This window comes from Chelonoidis abingdonii, chromosome 5 (genome assembly GCF_003597395.2).
Source record: "Chelonoidis abingdonii isolate Lonesome George chromosome 5, CheloAbing_2.0, whole genome shotgun sequence".
In the NCBI taxonomy this organism is placed as follows: Eukaryota; Metazoa; Chordata; order Testudines; family Testudinidae; genus Chelonoidis; species Chelonoidis abingdonii.
The window spans coordinates 28,620,212-28,643,592 of record NC_133773.1 but is presented as its reverse complement, the minus strand read 5'-3'; the positions used below and the strand labels follow the sequence as shown (position 1 = coordinate 28,643,592).

Here is a 23,381-nt window from a genome sequence, read left to right as displayed (position 1 = left end):
AAACGGATATATATGTATTCAATTTATAGGCATTTGTTCATTAATTCATATAACTATGTTTTGGTGTGTGAATGTGTATGCATCCTCATACAGGAGATATCCAAAAGACTTGAGCTTACTCAGGTGAAGAACTACTCCCTAAAACAGATTACTAAACACAACAGAAAATTGTTTAGTACTAGATATTAATGGAAACCCTGCTTACACTAGACATATTTAATGGACCATGAAATAATGGGTAGGCACATGAAGCAAAACAAACTAGAAATCATACAGATAAAATACTGCTCCTTATCAGCAAACATTAATTACAACAAAAAAGTAAAACTTTACATCACTGGCTGAAATACTAGCAGAAAAAAAAGTTGTTAGATATTGACTTCTTAAGAGTGCTTTTCTGACATTTTTGACTGAGTACAGAGATGAAGAGGATAGTGAACATATAATCTGTCTGGTCCTTTTTTTTCCCTTCCACTGCTTGAAATGTTAGGTGACTCTGATAGTACCTGTGTTTGCGTATCAACACATATCCTCAAAATTCTTATTAGCAGGACATATTTGGTCCCAATGTGATGAGTGCCAGAAACGCCAGAATTGCTATTGATGTGGAGAGAACTCCATTGGTTCACCTGACCAGATGTAGCCTGTTATGACTTCCTGGCCCAAAAGACCCTCCCTAATTTAGATTGACTGCATCAAGTCAGGAATAAAGATTTGAGTGTATTCTTGAATCCTACTCAATGGAAAAGAGGCTTTCAAAACATTAAAAGCTGTACTATTAATCTACGATGAAGGCAGATTAAGCAGAAAATTATATTTTGTTAACATTTGTCCTCAGATCTGTTGCAGTGGCCTTACCAAAACAGACTCTTCCAGGAGGTGGGGTCTCACAGAGCCACACTGGCTTACGTGTTTTGGGAACATCCCAGGATTCAACCCTTTTGGCTAGAAGTAGGTAGGAGGATTGATATGATAATAGCTGCCTCCTTAAAAATTACTTCCCAGAACTGTGGTTTTGGATACATTATGTTATCTTGGAAACAAACCAAAGCAGGGAAAGCAAGGTTCTCTAGGGCAGTGCTTGTATCCAAATGATTCTTGTTGCTTAGATGGAAGAGCAGGCTGCCTCCAAGGATAGAAGCTTGGCACTGTGACTTGGCTGATCTGGCAGCTAAAGAGCAGGTAACATTTTGGAGAGGAGGGACCTCAGAACAGATTAGGAAAGATTTGTTCTGACTTTTTAGAAATCTTTGATAAATTTCTAATAAATGGAAACTGAGGCATTACTCTCTGTTGGTCTCCCTGCCTCCCTTCTTTTCATTCTTTTACTTTTTTGTTCTTGTTTGGTTTTTGTGTTCTCCTTATTTTGGGGGAAAATAAATATAAGTAAAAAAAATTCTTAGTAGCAACTCTTAAAAGCAGAAGTCCTTAATATCTCTCCTTATCCATGTCCAGTAATCAGAATGTCACTCTCATGTCACTAAGATATAACTGAAGTTATTGGAACTGGATGGCAAGGTCTTATAGGGAAGATAGAATAAATAATAGAGCAATGATATAGTCATTCAAACTATATTAAAAACCAAGATGCACCATGAATACACAGTATGGTTCTAACTACTGGGAAAAGGCAACAATGATTTTTTTTGAACAGCTACTACCTGTTAATATAAATAGTTATACCACTGTAAGTACACCACTACCGTGATATAACGCTGTCCTCCGGAGCCAAAAAAATCTAACTGCACTATAGGTGAAACTGCATTATATTGAACTTGCTTTGATCCTCTGGAGTAGTGGTCCCCAACCTTTTTGTGGCCAGTAGCACATTCTTGTTTTCAGAAGAGTGTGGCATATGCCAACAATTTTTCAAGGCTTATTCTGTATTTGTACATTAAATAATACAAAAACCATCATATTTAATATTACATAATATATGAATCCATAAGATAAAAAAGGTAATTTTACATGTAAAAGGTATTAATTAAATTATGCAGCAATTACTCTTTCACCTTACCATGTGAATTTGCTCTTTTTTATCTACCTGTAAGAAAAATTAAGGAGTTTTTACAAAATAAATATCAGAAACATTTGGTCCATTCTGCAGAGGCGGAGTGTGTGTGTTTTTTTGTTTGGTTGGGTTTTTTTGGCGGCAGTTCTGGCAAGTGCAGAGAGAAGCCTGAGAGAAGCCGTGAGGACAGAGAACACTGGCGCCCACAGCTTGCGGCCCCGGAGTACTCTGTCCCCAGCAGACTCAGGGCCCTGGCTTCTCTCCCCTGCTGGGCACTAGGCGGGCTCCGCGCCTGCCGGGGACAGAGAACACCAGCACCCGCAGCCCTGGAGTTCTTTGTCCCCAGCAGGCCTGGGGCTGCGGCTTTTCTGCAGCCCAGGAGTTCTCTGTCCCTGGCAGGCGTGGGGCCACGGCCTATCTCCAAGCCGGAGAGAAACCGCAGCCTCGCTCCTGCTGAGGACAGAGAGCACTAGTGCCTGCAGCCTGCAGCCCTGGAGTTCTCTGTCCCTGGCAGGTGCAGGGCTGTCATAAACAGATGGTTAAGGGTTAGTGTCTCTTTTACCTCTAAAGGGTTAAGAAGCTCAGTAAACCTGGCTGACACTTGACCAGAGGACCAATGGGGGGACAAGATACTTTCAAATCTTGGTGGAGGGAAGTCTTTGTTTTTTGTTTTTGTTCATTGTTCGCTCTCGGGACTGAGAGGGACAGGACATCATTCCAGGCTTTCCTATCTTTCTGAATCAGTCTTTCATGTTTCAGAATTATAAGTAATAGCCAGGCAAGGTGGATTAATCTTACGTTTGTTTTCTCAACTTGTAAAGGTTTCTTTTGCTGGAAGGATTTTTTACCTCTGTTTGCTGTAACTTTGAATCTAAGGCTAGGGGGAGGGGTCCCTCTAGTCTATATGAATCTGAGTACCCTGTAAAGTATTTTCCATCCTGATTTTACAGAGATAATTTTTACTTTTTCTTTCTTTAATTAAAAGCTTTCTTTTTAAGAACCTGATTGATTTTTCCTTGTTTTAAGATCCAAGGAGTTTGGCTCTGTGTGAAGCCTCTCAAGGCAACCCAGGGAGGGGAAAGTCTAGGGGGGAAAAGGAGGGAGGTGGTTAATTTCTCCTTGTTTTAAGACCCAAGGGGTTTGGGTCTGGGGTCCCCAGGGAAGGTTTTAGAAGAACAGAAAGTGTGCCAGACACTAAATTCTTGCTGGTGGCAGCATACCACACTTAAGCTAGTAATAAAGCTTAGAAGTGTTCATGCAGGTCCCCACTTCTTGTATTCTAAAGTTCAAAGTGGGGAAAAAACCGTGACAGGGGCCGCGGCTTCTCTCCTCTGCTGGGCACTAGGCGGGCACACATAAATGCCCTGGTGGGTGCCATGGTGCCTGCAGGCACTGTGTTGGAGACCACTGCTCTGGAGTGCGCAGCCCCCCCCCCCCCCCGAGCACCTCTTTACCGTGTTATATCCGAATTCATGTTATACCGGGTCGCATTATATCTAGGTAGAGGTTTATACAGAGAGAAAGTGCAGATTTGCTTGCTGAAATCTTTTGACTTTGTTACAGAGAGCATTGGCAATTCTGTGATACTCAACAAATATGGATGAATAACACTTTACTGTAAAATGCTGCTCAGTGACTAAGTAGACTTAGTTGGGACTAGGGATATTATTTATTTTACTGCTGTGCTTAGGAAGACTTAACTAATTGAAATCAGTAGTGTTTGAAACCTTTTTGCACACTGAAAGGCATGTGCTTATGCAGTCTTCTTTGAGGTAGAGACAGGTTTTGCAGGAATATATGAAAACTGTATCTGTGAAGAGCATAGAAAATTTGCTAGAAGTCAAAATTTACCCTTCCTATACCTCAAACAAGAATAAGATATTCAGGAAAATCATCCATATGACATAAATGTAATAGAAAAAACTAACATACGGGGAGCCTGCCTTTTGTTTTTTTTTCTAAAATAGTGGCAGCAACCATACAGATTTTTGGGGAGAGAAGGTAGTGATGGAGGAGTACAGCAGTCAGTACTGGGACCATTTTCTTCACTTTAATGGTTTAGGATGGGAGTTTCAAAGGGAGTCCAGCACCCAGCTCCTATTGACTTGTAATGCAAGTTGGATGCCTAACTTCCTTATTCCCCTTTGAAAATTTCTTCCTTAAGCGATTCATTGTAGAGGAATATGAGGCAGAAGAGAACCTAGGAGTGAATCATGAAGAAGTCTTATTTGTGCATAATATAGGAACCCATGTTAGTCATCCTAGACTTTCTTCTGAATATCTTTGGAGAAGAGGATTGAAGGTTCCTTACAGAAGTATGCCACATTCTGGATGAAGTAGTTTGAAGAAATAATACAAAACTTTTTAGACAGCATCACAGTTATATCATGGAGCAAAAACTGGAGCTAATGAAGGGCTAGGGTTTTGAGGAGTTTACCAGGCATTGCATTTAATAGTGAGCAGCTGATTGCTATACATGAAGTGAATTGCCACCAAAAGCAATAGAAGCAGCAGGTTTCCAATAAAATTATAGTATTTGATGAACAAATTATTGTGTGTGAAGGGGATGAGAAATGATGTTATATTTATAACTCTATGGGCATGATAGGTCTGAATGGGATTCCTGACTTTCCCATTGAAATTTCCCTGAATTTCAGTGCAGTGAAACCTTTGCTGCAGCCATGTTCTTACATTACCACTCCTAATAAGATCCAGCAGTGTTAATCAAAGTGAAGTAGGGCACAATTAAACAGAGCTAAACACTTGTATGTGTTTCATAAGTACAGTAAATCTATTTGATACTTCTAGCTTCCATCATTGCTTATAAATAGCTTATGTATGATAAAAATATACATGCATCCTCTAATTACTTGTTTAGTTATCAGCTCTACTTCAGTCCAACCACAACCCATTCTCTGTATACACAGCAAACAGAAATATTATTACATGCTTTTAGGTGGATACCTTTCACACTAGAAAACAAACACGATGAAGACTCGAGCCCACAAAAACAAGGACGTTCAGAATGAAGGCTGACATTTTAGCCACATACTCCACCCTTAGCTCACATTGTTTTGCTTAGGATTGTGGCATTGTTCTGACAGTGTAACATATTTCAGTGCATTTGCATAAGATTTCTGCAATATGTGAACATTGCACACTGAATTAAAGAAAATTAAGGTCAGTCAATTAAGTTACATCAGTCTAATTTTTCCCAGTGGTTCAGCCTGGAGTTTGTCTTAACTGTGATTTTTGCTTGTTTTGTGGTTTATAAGTCAGACTGTTTATGATGGTAGTTTCTCTTATGGTTTAATCACTGTCTCAGTCTTGAGTTAACAAGAATGTTTAAAGATTCAGTGAGCCAGGGAGGAAAGAAGAAGAAAAATAATCTATTGTCAGTGTTATGATAAACTATATCAAATAAAACTTAAAATATGGTTGCAATGTATGGAATGTCCTACCAAACTAATCATAATAGTGTATATGGCAGGCAGTCTAGGAAAATATTTGCACTTCTGTAACACCTTTCACTCAAAAAGCTCAATATTTTTTACAAATATTAGGTAAGCCTTACATCTGTCCTGCATAGTATATATGTGTTAGATCCATTTTAAACATGAGAGCTGGGTAAATAACATAGGGGTTCACACTTCCATTATAAAATTAGCTCATAATGAAAGATTTTTGGGTAGATTTTCAGTAAATTTACTCTACAGTTTCTTGATGTGTCTTGGAATTCTTCAAATAGCAAAATATATTTTTTAAGATGGTAATTTGCTCTTTGTACAGAAGCACAAATGTGGAGCAACATACATATTTTTGAACAGTAATACATCCGTTTTAGTTAATATTGTATATCTGTAGAGTGTATGTCCATGTGCTGTACATCACTAGTTTCAGAATCATTTGATGCAGCAATATTTATTAGACATCAAAAGATGCAGCAGGCCAGTAAACTATACTTTTTGACTCGATAGAGCTCAAACGTAATCATCGTCACTTGGATTTTTTCTTTTGTCTCTGAAGCGTTCTGTGAAACAGTGGATACTCCATGTCTCTTCCCCAGGGAGGCTCAGTTGCCCTCATATTTGGAAGGGGGCTCTGGCAACTCATGCTGGACCTTTGAGATTGTACATTTGAATTGGGTTTAGCTTTTTAAAAAGTTATTTTACTGAATGGGAAATGATCTTTCTCTCACCTGCTCTCCTTCAGTACTACAGTATCTGTAGATGCAGTGAGTAAAGGAGCAGGTTATCTGTTTTCATATTCTTATTAACTGTTTAGAAACGTATGGTGCCTCCTGGATTAAAAGATCTGTCAAGGTCTAGAGAGGATTATTATGCTTAATATATTGAGTGATGCAGTGTATGGAAAATAGTGGAATGATCCTTCCTTTTTCAAATGGCTCAGAAAAGACCTCTGTAATTGATTCACTATGAACTTGAAAGTGTTAAGAACATAAGAACGGCCGTATCGGGTCAGACCCAAGGTCCATCTAGCGCAGTATCTGTCTGCCGACAGTGGCCAATGCCAGGTGCCCCAGAGGAAGTGAACCTAACAGGCAATGATCAAGTGATCTCTCTCCTGCCATCCATCTCCATGCTCTGATGAACAGAGACTAGGGACACCATTCTTTATCCTTCCTGGCTAATAGCCATTTATGGACTTAGCCACCATGAATTTATCCAGTTCCCTTTTAAACATTGTTATAGTCCCAGCCTTCACAACCTCCTCAGGTAAGAAGTTCCACAAGTTGACTGCGCTGTGTGAAGAAAAAAAAAAGTGTTGTGGTTGTGGTCATTTGATGATCATCTGTTTATAAAAGTAATTGAATCTTCAGGAGATTTGTTGTTTTTAATGTGTGTGACCAAATACTACCAGGCACCAGAAGAAATATGCAGTTACATCTTGGGGAGGACAATGATCACATCAGGATCATGATTATAAAACATAAAAGGCCAGATCTTCAACTGATACAAATCTTCATAGCTTCAGGATTATCTACTCTAACAGAAGATCTGACCCAATATGCTCTCCAAAATCTCATGAGCCATAGTGTACTGGATCTTTCTACAGAAGAATCCAGAGGAGTGGAGGATTTTGAAAGGTTCAGTAAACTCTGCATGTTCATCTTCTGTAGATTCCAACAAATCCTCCTCTCATTGTTGGCTCAGGAGACTATGCAGTAGGCAAAGGATATGTGGCCTTTCCATGGATCCTAGAAATTCATGAGGAAGGAAAACACCAATGAAACAGAGCTCTTCACTATCCTCATTTCTGACTGGCTTACTTGGCTATGAGAAGATAAACGGGAGTTTGCCAAATAAGGAAGATACTTCAAAAATAAGTGCCAAGGAATTGTATTGATAAGTTTAGTATTGACCGTATTCTGCTGCTACCTTTCTTTCCCTCTTTGTGTCTCTATTTATCTCCTTTTCTCTGTCTATCTTTATGTAAATCAGCAATATATATTTATATACATACACTCCTGTTAAATTAGCCTTCTGTGTCAAACATGTCTTGAAATATCCTCAATTGGTTTGACCAACCTGTGGCTCCGGAACCGCATCCAGTTCTTCAGAGGTCAATATGTGGCTTCTTGCATAGGTGTTGACTCGGGGGTTGGAGCTACAGATGCCAACTTTCCAATGTACGGGGTGGTGCTTGCTGCTATGCCCCAGGCCCTGCTGACTGGTGGGGCTGCTTGCGGGTGGGAGGCACTGGGGGCTGGAGCTGATGGGAGGCTGCTGATGTATTACTCTGGCTCTTTGGCAATGTACATTGTTAAATTCTGACTCCTTCGCAGGCTTAGGTTGGCCCCCTCTGTCCTCAGTAGTACAGGCAATTAACCTGTAACAAGTATAGTAGGAAAGATTTCTTCATAGCGGTACAGGGCAGCTTGATTATTCTGGTGCTGTACAGATAAGTGTGATGGTCTCAAATGCTGTTTGAGTTTAGCAGACAGAGAGCTTTGCCTTTCTGGGGCTGACTAACAGTATCCTGGGAAAGTAAATCTCTATCTGGAGATTAGATTATGGGCTTGATTTCACTGTTTCTCCCATATAAGTCTTTGAGTTGCAAGTGTAGAGCCTAAAAGTAGCCTCAAATCAGTGGTCTCATATGCTGTCTGGGGACTGGAGAGTCAATGTGAATGGAGATGCCACTGTTCACTCAGAAGGTCTTTGGAAAAGTGAAAACAGAAATCGGTTTCAGTAAAAATACTGGAATTAAAAGAGTAAGTGGTTGTTATTGGCAATAATACATTTTATGTACATTTTTTTCTTGTTCACATTGTATAATGAAGAATAAACATGAGTCTAACATGGTGAAGTACAGTAATATATGTGTATGTAAAAGAAAATTTCCTTTGCCTAGTCAGCTTTTTAGCCTAAAGGGAGAGCTTCTCAAGCACAAAGACATTCTGTTTTATTTTTATCTTTTACAATTGCTTTATAGACTTTTAGGAAATATCTTCTGTCTTTATTGATGTTACTTTTTATTCTCATTCTTGGAACAGTAAACATAGACCCTTTCATGTTATACACTGTTTATGCCTGGATTACATTAAATGAAGTGAGTGAGGACTAACATTTCAAATTATGCAAATAGTGAAAAAATTAATCGTGGTAATAGAAGGAATGCAATAAAAATTGTTATGATGATTTAGCCAGGCAGGATCCTTGAAAAAATATTAGAAAATGTTTGTGACTTAATTTTTTAGAGCAGGGTGTAATGAGTTCATTTCATACATAGAAGATGATTACACGTTCAATGTGTTATAAATATTCATATTAACTAGTGAGTCATTTGCCAATGGAGAGTGAGTGGTTAAAAATCACTATTAATAAATATTCATAATAAATGTAAAGAATGTTGGCCCTCAGTCCCCTTAGTGTTCTAGTTGCCTTAAAAAAGGTTAAACTATTTTCAAATGTAGGCAATGTGATTCTGCTCTTTTTGTCTTTGATTTTAATGGGAGTAGGATCAGCTATAGACGTTAGATTCACTGAGCATACTCTGTAAAATACACATTTTAAAATTAAAACCATTACTGAAACCAAAAACTGAGGATTTTTAAATGAAATGTTTGCAGAAAAATATTTGCAAAGGAATTTAATGTAGCTAATTTGAGAAAGCAAACAAGCCAGCCCTGCTTGCCTTGGAGTGCTAATATTTCCATCAGCGTTAAAGTTTGAGGTACACAAGGAATTAAAAATACAAAATATTTACCAGTCTACTCCGAAGTCTTCAAATTTTGCTTTGGGTTCAGTCTTTTCAGATTTGTTTTTAAATTTTAATAATCCAAACCTGTTCACGTATCCCTAATGTATATAAAACATATATTAAGTGACTACAATGATATTATACAAGACCCATCATGATTAATATGTGCAAGGAAAAGATAATGTTCATGTTTTATATTTTTGTACTGATGTATACAGCACTACACATGTTCTGCTGCTGGATACATTTAGTAATATAGGATCTAGTGATATAGTAGGTGATTTAAATAAACCAAACCATAATAAAATCATAGCTTCTGTTGGATGCTGTTGGCTAACTTGAATAGCTGCTGCTTTTCCAGAAGCTGTGAAACATGAACAATTGAGGTAAACAAGAATGGTAGAAGAAATTTCTAACAGGACTAAGTCAGGTTAATTCTTGCTGTAGCTATTTCTCACATAAACGCCATGATTTGGGGAAAAAAACTGTTTTTATGTTTTGTGATTTTTGTGAATTTAGTGGCTGACACATTGCTGTTCTTGATCCACAATATTGTGAGATGAAATTCCCAAATAGACACTGCTCAAGATTTTGCCCATTGTTTGTGTTCTGGTTTTGTGTTTAAAAGCAATATTAATATAATTGCCCAAGGCTTAGTGTGAATTCCAGACAGAAATAGTCTGTTTAGCAAATCCTGTAGCATGATTTAAAATAGAACGAATATATTGATACTAGTCTTGGTGCATTTTCTTATTCTTTTCTTTTACCTGAGAGCCACTTATGTTAGCAAGACTCTCTATCCTGGCTTTTTGAACTCTCTGGCCCAGATTCTCTGGTGCGATTTGTTCACTTTGCAATACTCAGTGGGGGTGCAGATAGGATGGAAGGGAACTCCCTGTTGGCATACAGCTGTTGAAATCACTAGAATCATCTCCTGCACTATCCCTGTGTAGGAGGCATGCCACAGGTGGGAGGAATGTGCTAAAATTGGAGTGGAGCAGAGCTTCACTATCCTAATTGTCCATTGACATACGTTAGAGTAGACCCAGGGCTGTTTTAAATAATGCTGGACTGGTTTTAAATCAGGGAGGTACCAGTTCCTTGATTTCTCCCACCTTTGTCCTGGACCAAGCAGAATTCAGACATGTTGGAATACTGAGTCCCTCTGAGTCTTCCAAGAGTAACACTGCTGTCCTATAGTCTAAACTCATGGACAAGTTTATGTGAAGGGCATGGAGTGAGGAGGAGGTGTTCCTGTTCTAACTAACTGCCTGCTTTTTCAGAGCATCACATTCATAAGCCCTCAATGATTCATCCTGACTCATTCTCCAAATGGACAGAATAGACCTTGCAATATGTGTGAATATTAGATTCTGGTAAACCAAAGGGAGAAGTGACTGTGAGGAGATTAAATTGAAGGAGCTCCTGTTTGAGCAACAAAACCTGACTTTCAACTGGAGTTATCATACTGGAAGAGAGATGGCCTCTTAGGTAACCTATTACAGAACAATATAGAGTTTTGAAGGTCAAGACGAACACCTTGAATCCATCCCCAGGTTGCCGGTGCTGCTCATGGAGTATAGACTCTATATGCCCTCAAAATTATTGTCTCTTTAATATGTTGGCCTCTACAGTCTGCACCTGTTTCAGCTTCCAAATAGCCTCTGGTGTAAACCATAGATAGGTGTAGCAAAGTCTGCATGTAAAATAGTCTTTGTACCAAGAACAGGTGGAGAAAACTGCTCTTAACCACAGCTACAACTTTGACATCCAACAGCAGTTTCATGTCCAGAAGAACCCTTATACTGCATACCTGAGTCACAAATTCTGTACTTTTATGAATGATGGTGACATAGTTTTTGCTAATTCTTCTGGTTTCTTTTCCCATTTTATCATCATCATCTTAGGTCAAATCTTAGCCAACTGCTTTCCATCTCAGCCCTAATCAACAGAATATAATATAATGGCTTATATTTATATGTGGCCTGGTGTCTTCCCAGTGGGAATGTTAAACACATTCCACTGCTTCCTTGGCCTTCTGCTGAAAAACAGAGACCTCTTCCACTTAGTAAGCTATGAGTCCTTTTTCTCCCCACGTTATGAATTGACATACATGTATGTGGCCACGTAAACAGAGATTGTAATAACAGGGCTGTATGAATGACCTAACATGTTTTCAAACTTTGTGATTTCATTAAAAAAACCAAAGAAAACCAATCTTTACAGAGGATGTAGTGTGAATGTTTAAACTGGTTATGCATGTGTTATGCTAGCTACAGAGATTGAATCAGGTTCTGTTTTCATCTAACAAGGTAGAAATCTGGAGTAACTTCACTGGTTTTAGACAAGTTACTCTTGATTTACTCTGGTGTAATTCAGAACAGAGTCTGGTTTATTATTCATAAACAGGGACTAAGATACTTTAATGTCTACACTAAAGCGTCATAACTGAAAACCAGGCCTTTGTTTTTGGTTCGTTAGATGATAGATTTGAAAAACAATAGTGCAGCCCAGATAACAACAATTGCAAAAAGAGCATGGGAACTTACAAAGATATTGCAAGTATGTCCTCTATGAGGACTTTGAATTCTACACACCAAGATACATCCTTTGTTTGTATATCATGCCCTAACTAAGTTTGGCAAAACATGAAAATGTTTGCTTTCTGAGTAATTTGCCCTAATGACTTTGAACCATTTTGACAAACAACAGTGATATTGTTAAAAGGACTCTGGCAGAAAGCTTATCCCTTGCTCTGTCAGATGTCTACACAGATTGTAACTGTCTACAAGCGTTATTTCTAAGGAATGCATGCTGCTCAGCGTTCACCATCATTTTCCCCTCCAGCTGATGCACTGGTCTTTCTTTCCTTTTTTTTTATAAGCTCATCTCGCATTAATTGACCACTTTATGTTAGGAACTAGTGGAACAGAAAAGCTACCATGGCAGGGACTGCATTAAGCACTCACAAGGATGTCTGACAGGAAAGGTGCTAGTTGGTCAAATAGGTCCTCTCATGTTTGGACTTTTAATATGGGAAATGAGGCAATTTAATATGGAAAAAATGTCTAACCAGGTGCCCAGTGAATAGATTGGTCATTTATGTGAAGCTGTTCCTTGGAAATCCATTGTTTTTACAGCTGTAAAATTTATTTCTGAGGTTGTTTATTCAGATCTGTTTGGGCAGAAATCACCAGCAGCAGTAAAGCATAATAGATTTAAGCCTTCACATTTCTCCATTTCCAGCCCTCTTCAAAAATCTGTGATGTGCTATGACATCTCATCACAAGTAGATCTTTTAAATCAATACTTAGCGCCTAGATCCTCTTGGGGTCCCTTGTTTTTGCAGATGTTCTTTACTCAGTGAAATGATCTGCACATGCAAAAGGGTCACCTCCTCACACAGCAAAGTCCCAGTGTGTGCATGAAACTAGAGAGGAACAATTTTGGTGCTCATTTTAGAACCATTTCCCTTCTCTGTAAGTATTGTTGTCTTTCATACATTAATGACCGTTTTTCTTAGAATTACCAAATCCATGCAGTTAGGAAATGAGACCTACCAAAAAGAAGGAACAAGGGTCTGCACCAGCTGAGGAGGCCAGCTGATGGAAGAAGGCCTGAAGAAACTAAAGCTCTGAATAAAACTGGGAACTTGTACATAGCACAGTAATGATTTTAAAACACGATGCCGTTGCCTCTGTAAGCTCTCATTGACCTTGATTAGTGGTCTAAAATGTGGAGTTGAGCTGATTGAGGCAAATGGCTTGTTAGCACATCAGCAAGTTGTGCTATTGCCTGAGAATGTTTTCCCCACCATTATAATTAACAGCTAAGGGCTGTCTGTTACAGCTATCCCCCCATTCCGTTTTGTCTCTTACAGCTGTCCCCATACTCCATTTTGTTTTTGTTCTCCTGTGGCCTCCCCTCCCTGGCTGTTAAGTTGTTTAGCAGGGCCACTGCCCTTCTCAAAAGGGAGGGCCCCTTAAAGTTGGTTACAGAGCGTTGCCCTTCTCAAAGGGTGCTTGTGCTAAAGGACACTGCCCTTTCAAAGGGTTAGTCCTGTTATCAACTGTTCCTGGGCTCGTGTAGGTAGGCATGTCCAGACGCAAGACCTATTGTGTTTTTAGATTTGGGCATGAGTCATAGCCTCATGTGCTTTTGAGTCACTACTGCACAGACTCTGCCAGACATGTCTTGCTCACCTAAGTTTCCCTGCCCTCTCCTCCTCTGTGACAGGGGAGCCTATCAAAAGCACTGGGGCGGAACTGGCTAAGTTGCCTTTAAAAAGAGACATTTTTAAAACTAAGATCAGAAAGGTTCCTGCATTGCTGCTGGTCTGATGAGCCGAGGGTTCTGGGGGTCCTTTCTCCGTCTCGTTTTATTTTTTGCTCGGTACCCATTTTTTGAACCCCCCACGGAAAATTGCGCTGAGAGATCTCTGATTTGAGACAGGTACCTAGACTTCTGATGTTCTTGCTGCTTTACCTCTGCTGGCTTCCTTTGGGCTGGTAAGAATCCTCTGTGAAAACTCTTGTACTTTTATTTTATTATTTTAGCTGCTGGCTCTGTCTCCCCAGCACAGACTCAAGCTAAACTTGGTGTGTCTTAAACCTCTCTAACTCCGCGACCACTTGCTGCTAAAATAGTTGTTGCCGCTGCTAAGCTGCCCTGTGGGTTTGCCTCGGGGCTCTCTGCTTCGAGTCGCCACTGCTGCAGTCACATCCTGGGCATATACCACTCTGCCTCGTAACTTCCCATAACATAAGGTGCACCATGGTTTTGTTTTTAGTTTAATAATTATAGTAAGATTGTGGAGCTTGTAAGTTTCACCTGCCTGTTATAATGTGCTGTTTGTTGCCTGTATAGTTGTTGTTATAGTTTTGTTTAGAATGTGTGATATTTTTGTTTGCCTTTGTTAAGATGATAAGGTTTTTGCGTGTCTCCTCTGTATACTTGTCTGTTTTCCCCGCTCATATCGCCACGTGTGCTTAAAACCTCTCTAGCCCGTTGTCCTTACCTTGCAGGGCTTTCAAGTGTTCGCTGCTCCAAGCTGCACTCTCCTCATCAGTGCATAATCATCACTCCCTCCCTCCTGTTTCTTAACCAGCTTTAGGTTGCTTCTTTCTATCAAGCCTCACAATTAAGTCAGTAATTTTCTACATGCATAATTTCTTAACCATATTGCTAATAGTTTGTATTTCATTAATACATTGTGTTACATTGTATATAAGGCCAACACTTAAATATTCTATCTAAGATTGTTAACCATTTTTATAAGAAGCTAACATTTATTTGCATTTTCTTTTTGGTACGTTGGCATTTCACTGTTATCTAGAATTGTTCCTATATAAAGTTAGTGCTTATTGACTGTACTGATCCCATGTGGCTGACCCACTATGTACCCACTGTTAGAACTCCTACACTGTTCAAGTATTAGCAGAACCCCCATCATTGTCTATTGTAAACACGCTATAACCATCCTCGTCATTTTATTGTTAAATTCCCACCGCTTCCTTTTTCCTTTAATAAAGAAATTAATTGGCACCCCACCTGTGTGGTAATTGCTCCCCAAGATCCCATATACCTGCTGGCAGGGACAAGGGTAATCTGAAAGGCATTAAAGAGACAATAATATGTTTTTCTGGGTTTTTTTTTTTAAATGTTGCTTGATTTGTGCATTTGTGCATTTCACGGGCTTCCCCTGTTTGTATAGGTCTTCCACACAGCGGTAGGGAAAGAAAAGTTATTTCTAAAAAGAGAGGCATGTTTGTGCAACTAACTCAAGGTGACTCATGAGAAGGTGTAATCCCTGAAACTACCTCTAACTCCTTTTTAAAAAAATGAATACATTTCAATTTGACAGTGTCCCTTTAAGATGAAGAGATGCTGTCTTTTCTCCATTCAAGTCTCAGTCTAGCAAAACACATAAATACCTTCTTAACTTTAAATAAGCATGTGTTTGTGTTTTACTGGATCAAGACCTCCGGGCACATGGCTTTGTTGCACATATTTATGAATGAGACTCTGTAGAGGTAATTCAGTGAAGGAGAAAATGAATTTATTTACCAACCACTGGAGTACTTAAAATATCCCAATATAGAGCAGATAATGTAACCATAAGGGATCTAACCTCAATTCCTGACAACATGATCTTTGTGTAAAGAAATGGTTGGTGTCGCAAATGAGGGAGCATGACCTATTAATTTGGTATGACTGGATAGGAGGGGGCAATCCATTGCGGTAAAGAACCTCTTTGGCACACTAGTTATATAGATACCAGAATATATACCACACGTGGTGTTGATGTTCAAGTGATAAATTGGAGATCCATGGGATAAATGAATTTTTCATATTGCTTAACTGTTCCACTTGCCCTCTACCTATTCAATCTGTCACCCGAGGACTTATGTGAACTTTACCTGAACAATTTCAACTAACTACAAGTTCTGTTTTAAAGCTATGTGACATAACAGTATTTCCTCTTTCTTCCCCTAATTGTGCTTTTATGTATCTGAAAGTTAGACCAAAATAAAGCCTGTAACTGTCACATCATAGCAATGGGAACCCCAAGAGCACGTGTTGTACCTGAGATTACTTTTTATTCAATTTTTTTTTGGTTGGTCTGATTTCAAATTGACAGTGTCCTTGTTAAAAAAACAAAAACAAAAACAAAACAGGTAGGTGGGTGTCGGTGTGTGGGGTTTTTTTTTACGTGTACAAGCCTTGGTTATGTGAACTTTGTCTGAGTCAAGTATTTGGCATTTTCTGTTTTTTGCTATTTTTGTAGTAATAGATGTAACAGGAGCTGGGAATTACCATTGTCTGAACCACAACAGTTTATAAATCAGGGCAGGGCTATGAGAAAATCAAGGAGAACACGAAGAGAATGAAGCTGAGACAATGAGGAACAGATTACCCTTGCTCATTTATTAAAAGTCCTTTAACACCATGGATAACAATTACCATAGTGTTGTGGGAAATAAATTATGCAATTTTATAACTGGGCTGTACTCATGCAGTTACTGAAGTGTCAGAGGTCACTGTAATACTTAATGGAGCTTGAACTACCATGAAGCAGCTCTGAGTACTGGTGTGTGATGTGTGCGTATATACATTACATTATATTATTACAATCTAAATGTGCTGAAAGCTTTTTTATTAATACATTTTTATACTTTAAGTTCAGGTTGTTTGGATATGGAGGTAAGAATGTAATAATTTAAACTATTTTCCTGTTGGGCTTAAATGGCTGGGAGAAATGTTATTGGGGACATTTTGTGAATCAGATTTTATCTACCTCTGCATAGGTATAAATATAGCTAGGTGAAGTATATACCCAAATGCAGTAATATACTGTTAGTTCTTTTGTACATATGTTATCCCACAAGGTGCGTTAGTTTATAAATAATACTGCCCAAGGTTTGGCAAGGGAACTGAACCAATCCCATATCGAAAGGCTTATCGATCAGGAAAAAAGTAGAGTTATAAATCAACCTGACATAATGAATCCTATATATGGGTCAATAATCCGAAAGGGGAAAATATCTGCTTATAACTGTCACAGATATGAAGGATAACTGGGTACAAATCAATAGGACACCATGGTGTCTGCTGTATATTTTAATACTGCAATACTTTGAAACTTCAAAGAGAAAAATGTTGGGTTAATGCTTCTGGCTTTTGAGGAACATCATTCAGTTTCTGAGGAATTTCAGACCAAGTTCATATACACATTTCCACTTACAGATTGAGTGCATATACCTCAAGATGATGTTTTAGCAAAGATACAGCATTCTCTACTACAAGCCAATATTTACGGATACACTGGCTTTAGAAATGCATTTGCTATCTGCTATATTTATTTCCTTGTTAGTTTTGCTGGTTTTAAGCTCTGCAGGGGAGGCTCTTAAAGTTAAGGAATAGCGGGCTAGTTCCAAAAGAGGATGCTCAATAAGCTGCTGTTCTACCTGATACAACCCTGAAGGTCAATACAAAAGCAGAGGGAAAACCTTTATACTCTGATTTAAAAAAATAATAATGAAAATATGGTCTAGACAAGATTTAACATAAACAAAAGGGTCAGAAATTTTTGCTTAAATTACAACTGAATATCTATAAAACCATAGCCCACATACAAATCAATCCAAAATGAGTTCATCATGATTAATAGATGAGTGAACTTTAAATGACAAAAGAATGATTAATATAAATGGTCATGAAAAATGTGCTCAAACGTTTTGATTGTCTTTTGTTTTGTTAAAAACCAAATAGATGCCATTTGAATTAATTAGGGTTTTCTTCTGTTGGAAACTTGCAAGACATTAGTAACATTCTGAAATTCAGTGCTTTGTATAAACACAGTCAGACAGAGAGCAGTAGGAAAAAAATCAAAACAGTCAAAGGCATGCAACTGGGTAATTCAATAACCCTCACATGTAGAGTCATTTCACACAGTAGGACTTCAACTCTGTGTGCTACGCAGGCTGACTGTATGCTGGAAAGCAGCTCCCCCCTCAACTCCATTTACATGCATAGCTGGCCTGGTAGGTGTAAAAATAGACAGACAGCGCCTGAATTGGAAATGGTCACTGAATGCTGTCTGCAGTTGCTGGGGTTTGAGTTCTCTTTGACACAGGCCAGCTAGAGAGGGAGGGAAGGTTTTCAAGGGAGCACTGCACAGAAGTGAATGATCATCTTTCTGCATTGTCTAAGCCAGCTGCCCTTTGGGAACACTGGGCACAGTCCATAGTGAAGGATAAACCCACTTGCAGGAATTGATAGAACTGACATGGGCAATGCACCAGTTTGCCAGTCGTGTCACACAGGCAAGAGTATAAGAGCACAAGGGAACATAGAGGATTTGGATAAAATTCCTGATTACTATGGATGCAACAATGAAGAAAGCAAAGATCCCGAGGCTCAGGTAAGTCTTAACTGGTGAAACAGATGAAAGACACGGGGAAAGGTTAAGGTCCCAGAACTATAGATCTTAGACTTGAAAGGGACCTCTTTGCTCAACCCTTTTGAGGCTGCTGGATAGTAGTCTCCCCAGTTAAGCAGTGTGGTAGAAGAGTGAGAGAGAGAGAGTGTGTGTGTGTGTGTTTAAGCCGTTGAATTTGCTATTGTGGCACTAAGAGTAACGAAAAAGACAGCTGGCACTATGCTGAGCAGTAGCTTGAATATATTTTCAGGTACCAAGTAGTCTAGGAATGTAGGCAGCAGAGGACTTCATGTGATCTTAAATGCTATGAAAGCCTGGATATAATATCGTATTTTAGCCTATCTTACTGCCATAAATCATCCTACATTGATAGATTAGTCACTAACTATCATTGGTTTCACTGTTCTCTAGGAATCTAGCAACATTATTTCTCGTTTTGTGGCTCTATAGTAGGGACCCTTGCCTGCAAACCCTTAATCCCATGAGTAATCCCATTCAAATCAATGGGACTACTCAGGTACATAAGGACAATGCAGATGAGCGTTTGCAGGAGCTAGACTTAGGTATACTTATTTCTTGCAATGTATGACTGTCAGATTAAAATATATGAGTAACTTTCCTGCATCTAAGAGGAAAAAAGCAATGTGAACTGAATTACTGTATGTGTTAAGCAGCAAGTGAAGTGCCCTTTTCCTTTGTTGCTCTTATTCCCCAGGCTCAATATGAATAGAAAACTACAATCAGGGCCAGATCCTGGCACCCTTGCTCTGACTATCCAAGTAATCCCACTGAAACAATGAGACCAAAAGCGTACTGCTTACTGAGTGTCATGCAGACTTCGCACTTGAGCTGACTGAGTTACTTTTGCAGCTAGTGCTGTGGTCACCAAAGCTAATAGCCTTGGGGGATTTAATATATGCAGATATTGACTCTGATATTCACTGATTTGTGTCATGACAACTATGGAATTATCTCATGGCTTTTGGGTCGACTCGTTCACGAATACGTATTCCGGATATGTTCCTTGGTGAATATACCTCTATCATTGTCTACTCTTGTTGTCATGGTGAACAAGTGACCTACAGTGGATGAAGTAGGAGAGGGGAGAGAGCATCACTGACAGAAGATTTGACTCTGATCATATGAATCACAGAGGGGTTTAGCTCTCCTGTTCCATGGATGTGATAGAACTCTCAGTTCCAATCTCATCATCTGCACAATCTCCTACAGCAGAACTGTTCTAGGATTTGGGCTATCATTCAGCCGCACCGGCTTCATGAGATTTCAGACAAATGTTTCTCAGTGCAAGGAGTTGTCAGTATAAATCAATGTATTTGGCAAAATAGAAGCAGTGGCAAAGACTAAGGAGCAAACTTACCTTTCCCTAATGTACAGCCATTTTCACAATCCGAGGTTCTGGCTTCACTGGGAGTGTATAGCCAGCCACCTTTGAGATGGATTCATGCCACTTGTGATTGGTGAAAATTAATGAGGAATGCTGGAACCCTTTATAGAGAGAGCAAGGTGCCTGAAACCTTTAAAAACCTTTAGCCTGCGATTTAAAAAAAAAAAATCCTTTTTTGCAGACTCTGACCTTTCTCTACATAAGGTGAGATCATTGAAAAAGGTGGTAATAGGCCAAATGCAGCAAAATTATTTGGGATTCTTATCAATCAGGTTTCAGAGCTGCCTGAGGCATGGGAGGCAGCACTACTTTCATTGGCTCTTCAGGGCAATGGACAGAGATCAAACATCCAGGATGACACGGTCTGTAATACTATTAATCATGAGGTTCTTTTGAGTCCTATGTGGCACTAGCAGGGATGGAGGGAGTCACTTTAGGGCAAGTTTCTCATTCCACTTGTAAAGGACCCAGAAAATTACAAAGGGCAATTGCCTTTCTTGCATTGGCTTATGGAGTCTCTTTGCATTCACTGTTGTCAATTCCTCATACAAGATAAAAAGATAGCTCTGTAAAAGAAACTGTCAACCAAGTTTTGTGGTGACGTGGGAAATCCAGTGACTGTATCATCTCTTCTGAAATACAGGTATGGTATCTGGCACAGAACCTTGTTGTCTTTTTATGCTATTATCTGCTACTTAACCGGGACCTTGTTTTACTGTCCTACTTTCAGCAAGACAGACTGTGGGTCTTAGTGACCAAAGGAAAAGATTAGCATCAGGCTGAGGATGGTGGTTCAGTGAAAACTTGCAGCAGATGCAACATCCAAAGTTTAATTCAGTTGGTGTACAGCCATCTTGAACAGCTAAATTGTTTTTATTAATCTGATCCCTTCTGAATTGAAATTAAAAACAGCTTTCTCTGCTGCTTCAGGCCCCACTCACTGAAGAAATCATTCTGTGTGTTGGAAACAGTACTTTCACTCAGCTTTCCAGAATTGTCTGTATTGTGCAAAATAACTTTTTCAGGTGAGATGTCAAACTGCTGGATATGGTGGTTTTTTTTGATTATTTTAAGCAAGCAGGGCTCATTTTTAAAAGGCTATTTTTAAAAAAATCAAGTAAGTCTGTTAAAGATTTTAAGAAAATAAACTACTCTAGACTGATTTATATTTTTATTACTAAGAGATGGGTCTCAAATTTCAGAAAACCAGAGTTTGACAGACTCACAGTAATTTTTCTCCCTTCCTTTCATACCCTCCATGCCTAATCTTGCTGCTATTCTAATAGAAGTGTGGTCTGAACACACATGTGAGTGTTTGAGACTGAGTAGAGTAGACTGCATTCTGACCTTTTCGGTGCATGACTTCCACTATGTCATTCTAAGGAGGAGTGATTCCTTCCTGTGGTCAGTGTATTGGACTTGGTGGAACATAGCCATTTCCTTAGATCATGCATGAAGGCAGAAAATGCCCCTGGGTAGGTTTATACTCAAACACATGACTAAAACCTTGTGTGACAACTAAATTGAATTTAAATAAAAGTGAAACCAACCTTCATAATATGTTAATAGGCTAATATAAAGCCATGGATAAAAACATTCCCAAAATGGGGGGTTAAAAATGAAGGTCCAAATCAGAGCCTGCTCACATTTTTGACTCTTCAGATTTGGTCCATTATAGAGAGACTTGATGATTTGGATCTGACGTTTTGGCTTGTGGTCATCCAGCTTATCTGAATATTGTATGTAGCTGAAGGAAAATGTTATTCAGTCCTGGGTATGATACTTGAGATTTGGGTACCATTATGTGCTCGGATAAGACATTTATAATAATTTCAGATACAGATTATTTGGAGACTGAGGACCAAATTCCCTGTATTTGGCTCTAAAATGGTGGTGGGGTTTTATGGTTTAAATTTAACTGGGAGTTAAGGAGAGAGAATAATTTACTGATATTATTAAAGTGAAGTATAAAAACATACAAAAAGCAGGTGTGGCAATTAATAAAGAAGAACACAAATGAGGATTTCATCAACCCAGAATACCATCTAAATGGTAAATTCCAGTCAAAGGGGTGGTGGTGGTGATCTTAATATGAGCAGGCAAAAGGAGATTATCCAGAGGCCAGCTGGTTACTTGACTGGTTGCATGAATCCTATGGAAGCCCATGAAACCAAGTTTGGTCTCTCTAGCCACAGTGGGCATAAATGAAAACTCCGCATTCACCACTCTAGTAATGGTGATATCTTCCTGTACGGTTTTTAGTTTGATATCCCTGTTACCAGAGTTGCAGTGAAGGAACAGGTGTTGAGTTTTCAATAGTACCCACTCTTGTCTGTGTATCTCCTGTAGTCTGTCTCACCGGAAGAAGAAATATGAGTTCTTTTTCGAGAGATGTCCCTGTGGGTGCTCCACTCTAGGTGTCGGTGTGCCCCTGCGCCTTTGATCGGAGATTTTTTACAGCAGTACTCCTACCGGCCACGCATGCTTAGAACCTGTCACTCACTCTGAGTATATTATTACAAAGCATGCGCCGCCGGTACCCTCAGTTCCTTCTCTACCGCCCCCGGCTTGAGACGGAGCTCAGAGACTCCTTTATATTCCTTCCCATCTTAAATATCCTGTAGTTAGACAGTTTTTTTCCTGTTTCTAGCTGTTAGTTAGTGTACCTACCTATCTTCCTACTATTTAAAAAAAAAAAATTTTTTTTCTCATCCTGTCAGCTGCTTCAAATATGCCTGGCTCCACAGCTTTAAGCGCTGCTCCTCTTGTAAGGATGCTATCCCTTCTTTCTGATGGACAGTCCAAGGTATAAAACGCTTGGGAGAGACTCATATTCCCCAAAATGCTCTCACTGCACCAAGTTAAGCTCTAGAGTTAGGAAGGACAGAGAATTAAAGCTAAAACTCCTTTTACTCCAAAAATCCTTGCAGTCCGCCTCAGACCCTGGCGCGGACTCTGTCTCTCTCAGACACAGCTCTAACCCTTCAAAAAAACTGAAGAAGACAGCTAAAAGAGAGCACTCACAATCGAAACAAAGCTTCACTGACAAACCTTCTCCTGTCAACTTGTCAGTTTCCTTACCAGCATTTCCCCCGCCTGAGTACGTTTGACGAACCGGGCTCCTCCGGTACTGCGCCAAACCCGCCTGTGCTTTTGGCGGCAGCGCGAGGCTCTGGTGCCGAGGCGACAGGCTTTCAGTTGCCAGCCTCGATTGTGGCACTATCGGCACACGATGAATGCGGCACCGACAACGAAGGCACCGGGAAGCACCGCAGCCTGCTATTAATAGCACAGCACCGCCTGCGGCACGGCATTACTACGCTACTTGGCACGGAGCCAAGACAAAAAACTCCGCAGTCTGGGTTTTCTCACAGGATCTCTATGTGCTTCGCCTACTACTGCCCCACCGTTGCAATTTACCCATTCAAGTGACCCCTAGTGTCACCTACATTGCAATCGCCCTTTCTTGGGATGGCTTCTCTATGACAAATGACTCGGGGTCCGAACAGCCTTCCTCCAGTGAGGAGGAGTCTGAACTACAGGCTGCTGTGCCAGTGCAATCTGAATTCTACCCTCAGAGTCATGTCCCCGCGGACACAGGAAAACTGTCCCACACCAACCTCAAGACCCACCTCCTGGGGTGTTAACCCTGTATGGCACCTCCTATGCCTTTTCCCTCACCATGGCAGTATTGGGCTCCATGACATCTTTCCCTCCGCAGCACGTCCGCTACTCTACTCACACTAGACGCGAATATCTAAATCCTATGACGCACTTGGCGGCACCCTCCATCCTCAGGA

General features: G+C 39.7%; 1 protein-coding gene across 23 annotated transcripts in view; it reads left to right on the top strand.

Moving 5' to 3' along the window:
• ANK2 (ankyrin 2) overlaps window positions 1-23,381 on the top strand; it is a 638,506-nt gene that overhangs the window by 344,579 nt on the left and 270,546 nt on the right. For 5 of the 23 annotated variants that reach the window (XM_075066186.1, XM_075066182.1, XM_075066190.1 and 2 more), the window contains exon 1: window positions 17,910-18,158. The exons of 14 other annotated variants lie outside the window; for them this stretch is intronic. In XM_075066186.1, the coding sequence (XP_074922287.1) occupies window positions 18,024-18,158 (135 nt within the window). In that variant the 5' untranslated portion in view covers window positions 17,910-18,023. Of the gene's footprint in view, window positions 1-17,903; window positions 18,159-23,381 lie in introns of those variants that run through there. 4 more of the 23 variants (XM_075066187.1, XM_075066184.1, XM_075066183.1 and 1 more) reach the window with 2 other exon arrangements.